The sequence below is a fragment of the Nansenia antarctica genome (assembly GCF_963989245.1).
Source record: "Nansenia antarctica genome assembly, chromosome: 17".
NCBI lineage: Eukaryota > Metazoa > Chordata > Actinopteri > Argentiniformes > Microstomatidae > Nansenia > Nansenia antarctica.
Genome location: NC_137687.1, coordinates 6527679 through 6532012, shown reverse-complemented (window position 1 = coordinate 6532012; position 4334 = coordinate 6527679). Strand labels below are relative to the sequence as shown.

The window sequence follows — 4334 nt, the reverse complement described above, 5'->3', positions numbered from 1 at the left end:
AATGCAAAATCCCCCCGAGTTGACAGAAAAGCCTTTTAGATACCCTCCTCAGGCAGCTCCCATTCATGCACCATGGACGGAGCTGTGACATCTAGGCGGTAGAACCTCACAGAGGTTGTGGGGAGATGCCCTGCTTGTCCAGGATGGAGCCATACCTCCCGTGGAGTGCACTCAGATGCCCACAGGAGACTGCAGTCCCCAACAACTCGTGAGCTTAGAATGATAAGGTTCTATCTCCGTTTAGAATGATAAGGTTCTATCTCCGTTTAGAATGATCAGGTTCTTTCTCCGTTTAGAATGATAAGGTTCTATCTCCGTTTAGAATGAGAAGGTTCGATCTCCGTTTAGGGCAGTTCAGAGATATTGAGCGTCAAAGTTTTTACATTCCATTAAGTTCTGTGAGATGGAACCTTTGTATTTTATGAATTACTAACTCAAAAATGTCAACATTTTAAAAATACCACCACACAGGCATTAATAAACACCTAATGGATCAGATTATGTAAAAAATACTCAATTTTGACAAAAATTTAGATAGAACCTTATAATTCTAACGTCACGAACTGTAGGCCTCTGTGATGGCCTCAACTCTCCAGGGAGAGAAGAGCCGCTTCGATTAGGCACACAACCTTGTGCAGAGTTAACGAGGTTAGACAAACATCTGGTCCTATTCTTGATATTACCTTGTTCTCGCCATGTATATGCACAGTATGCATGTACAGGGCAGAGGGTGCCCCCTCTGGTGAGGAGGAGGGCTGAGAATAGAACAGGGAAAAAGCACAGTGGCTTGACTGCTGTATGTTATCGAAATGACTTTGGGGAACTTAAAGGCAAGCGTTTGGCCGAAAGTCACCTTGGAGTCACCAGAGGCAAACCGAGGACAGCAGAGGTGGACCAATAGCTTTGTGCATGTCACTCACAACCCTGGATTACTGGACGCAGGCAACATGTGCCCTTCATAAAACGATAATGTGCCCTTCATAAAACGATAAACCGTTGTCCCCGTAGTCCAACTTGGCATGCCAAAATGTTTGCCAGATAGACTTGATGGATGGAGAGAGAAGAGAAGGCTTTTTACCGTCCTCTGTAGGAAGGAGAGGACAGAGGGTATGGAACACTGTTAGGGTATCCAGCCTCTCTCCTCATACTAAGCCTTTTTTAGGTCGTGTTGACCTCTGGTGGAATACCCCCCTGGTGCCCTGGATAGTGGCAACCACATTCGCAGGCAAACCTTGTGATTTCAGATCGGACCTCTTACGGACCGGACATAGATCTGTCAGCTCGGGTGAGGGTGTAATACTTGGCGTTACGCTTGGGATAGTAGATCTCTGTGCAACAGGAGTTGCGATGGGAGGTTACCATGGTTGCACATACTAGCAGTTGTGCTGTTTTCCCGCTCTTGCCAGGGTCTCGCATCCCACGCTTCTCGATTGGCTACATTCCATTCCACGTCACAATCCACGGAGTCAGTGATTCGGGAGTTGTCCGTTTCGCCCCACACACAACAAGACTTTTGATCGTATACATTGAACACGTTGAATATTTACGATCGTCAGCCATCCCCGACCATTTTCCGAGCAGATTGTCGGGAGAAATTGACTCTTAACACACCTCACGCCACAGGATAGTCTCCTAGAATAATCTTTAGAGCCGTCCGATAATCAGGCGTTTGCTATCCTTGGTCGGAAGGGGGTAAACCGGGCCAAAAATGGGCCAGATTATTTCGATGTGTGTACCAGGCTTTACACTCTCCGTCCCTCCTCCATCTCCTGGCCCCTCTCCCTTTATTCTTCTCTTCTCTTCCATCACCCCCCACCATCCCACCTTACTACTACTACCGCCAACCTTCCCCTCTCAGAGTCCATGATCCTGCTGGGCTCCATCGAGCGGGCCCAGCTCCAGGCGCTGCTGTCCATGCAGCTGGGTCGCGCGCGGAGGTTGGACTATCTGCGGGAGCGGCTGGTGGCCGACAAGAAGCGTCTGTCTGTGGTCTCCACTGAGGACAGCAGCCAGAGGGTCAACCAGGAGGTCCGCTTCCAGGTCAGACTCACACTCTGCCATCACAAGGGTTAGCCAACAAGCTGGAGCCAATCTTGAGGTGGTCTGGCTCCATTCGGTTGTTAAGTCATGACGTGTTTCCGGGTTCAAAGTTGGCTGAGGCGCTCTCTTCGAAATGCCTCAGTAATAATAATAATTCATTATATTTATATAGCGCTTTTCCGAGGCTCAAAGACGCTGACAATATGTGGAAAACGGGAAAGTGCTGTGTCCCTTGTTGTATGAATAGATCCCAGTCTAAAAAACGATTGAACTGTCATTCTACCGCTGTAGTACACTGGTACTCTGGTTTGGACCCAGAAATTGCTAAACGTCACGTTTGACGTCAGACTTAACAACCGAATAGACTCCTGTAGAGTGGCTGATGTTCTCACTATGACAGGGCTGCAATGTCACGCACACACACACACACACACACACACACACACACCCACACACACACACACACACACACACAGTTATCCCTCATAAACAATAGTATCATACCAGTAACAATTAACATATTCCCTTTCTTATTGTGGAGGGTGGAGAACTTCAAATAATCTCACAATGCAATTAAGAATAATTGAATAAAAGTTCTTGAACATGAGTATTTTTTTTTTTTCAACAGAGCAGTGCAAAGACTATTTTACATTTCTCTCAAAAATACATCACAGTGAAATCAGTGGACTGAAATTTGAAATTTGTTTCAAATGCGTTGTTTTTTTGTTGCATGAGAAAAACATTATTTGATATCCTGCAAGGAACACTATTGCATATATAATAAAGTACCCTTGACCCCCCCCCCCTTGCATAGAACTTAAAGGAACATTTCACTGATTGTCAACATGACTCAACAGCAAGTTATTAGTGGTCTTTTTTAAAGAAATAGCTGGGAAATATTAAAAAATGTGTCTAAACTAAGATGCATATTAGTAAACTGGCCTTCCTACAGCATGGCAGGGGTACAGTAACACTGTTCCACAGTTTCCTGAGCTTTTCCACCATTTAAAAAAAAAAAAAAAAGTTTATCTTGACTACAATTAAAAAAAATTCAACTCTGAAGTACAGTGTCCATGAGTCTGAGAAAAGCACTTTTAATTTAAATCTATTACTATAATATTATATATATTATATATGTTTTGTTTTGTTTTGTTATTATTCTTAATAATATATTAATTAGTTTTAATTAATTAATTTAATTTATTAATTAATTAACTAAATAATTAGTCCAAAATGCAGCAGCGAGAGTTTTAACCAAAACAAGCAGACAAGCTCATATAACTCCTATTTTAGAGACTCTACGGCTTCCTGTTAAGTTCAGAATAGATTTCAAGATCCTTCTGCTTGTTTATAAAGCTCTCACTGGCACAGCACCAGAATATTTGAAAGACCTTTTGCTAGCATATCAGCCCAATAGAGCTCTCAGGTCTTCTGACGCTGGTTTTCTCTGTGTACCACATGTACAAAAGAAGAGATTTGGTGAGGCTGCATTCTCATTTTATGCACCCAAATTGTGGAATGCACTGCCAATTTACATTAGGGATGCAACCTCAGCAAATATGTTCAAGTCAAGACTAAAAACCCATCTTTTTAATATTGCCTTTAAATGACTAAATAATTAAATTAAGATTATATAATGATTAAAGCACTTTGAGCTGCAACGTTTGCAGGAAAAGCGCTATACAAATAATAATAATAATAATAATAATAAAAACGTGATAGATTGCTGCTATTGTGGTGCTTATGGATGTAAACAAACAGGCAGCAGCTAATTTAGAAACGGTAAAGCACCATGTAGATTTCAAAACCATGGGATTACCCCCAAAGTAACTCAGGGTAAGATTTAGCAGCTTTTGATCTACAGAAAGAATTTGGAATCTGTTTTCACATGCCCACATGTTCATAAGGTGAGTTGGAAAGAGATTTTGTAGTGAAAATTCAGAAAGTGTCCCTTAAATGAATTCCGATAACTGGTCTATCCTATTGTTTTTTTTTCTTGTTTTTTGGTTTTTCTAAATCGATACACTGGCCGCAAAAAGATGATAAATTCTACCAGTTCCCAAACACGTGGCTCACATCGAAATGTGCGTCTGTGAGAGAGTAGGGGAGTTTTTTTTAATAAGCCGTTATTGTTTTTATAAAGATTTGTGTGCGTGCGGCATGTGTGTTGCGTCTGCTCTGAAAGCACTGTGCACTGCTCTGAAATTGTATTTTGTCTAACTTTGTTTTGGGGGGCTAGTACTGCAGTGCTTAGAATACTGATTCACACACACACGCACACACACACAAACACA

General features: G+C 42.2%; 1 protein-coding gene across 1 annotated transcript in view; it reads left to right on the top strand.

Annotated features, from left to right (window-relative positions):
• Positions 1 to 4334, top strand: part of LOC308172884 (chloride channel protein 2-like) — a gene marked incomplete at both ends in the record, with an annotated part of 96777 nt that overhangs the window by 80789 nt on the left and 11654 nt on the right. The window contains one exon of the mRNA XM_080547840.1: positions 1859 to 2040. Coding sequence (XP_080403966.1) covers positions 1859 to 2040 — 182 coding nt within the window. The remainder of the gene's footprint in view (positions 1 to 1858; positions 2041 to 4334) is intronic.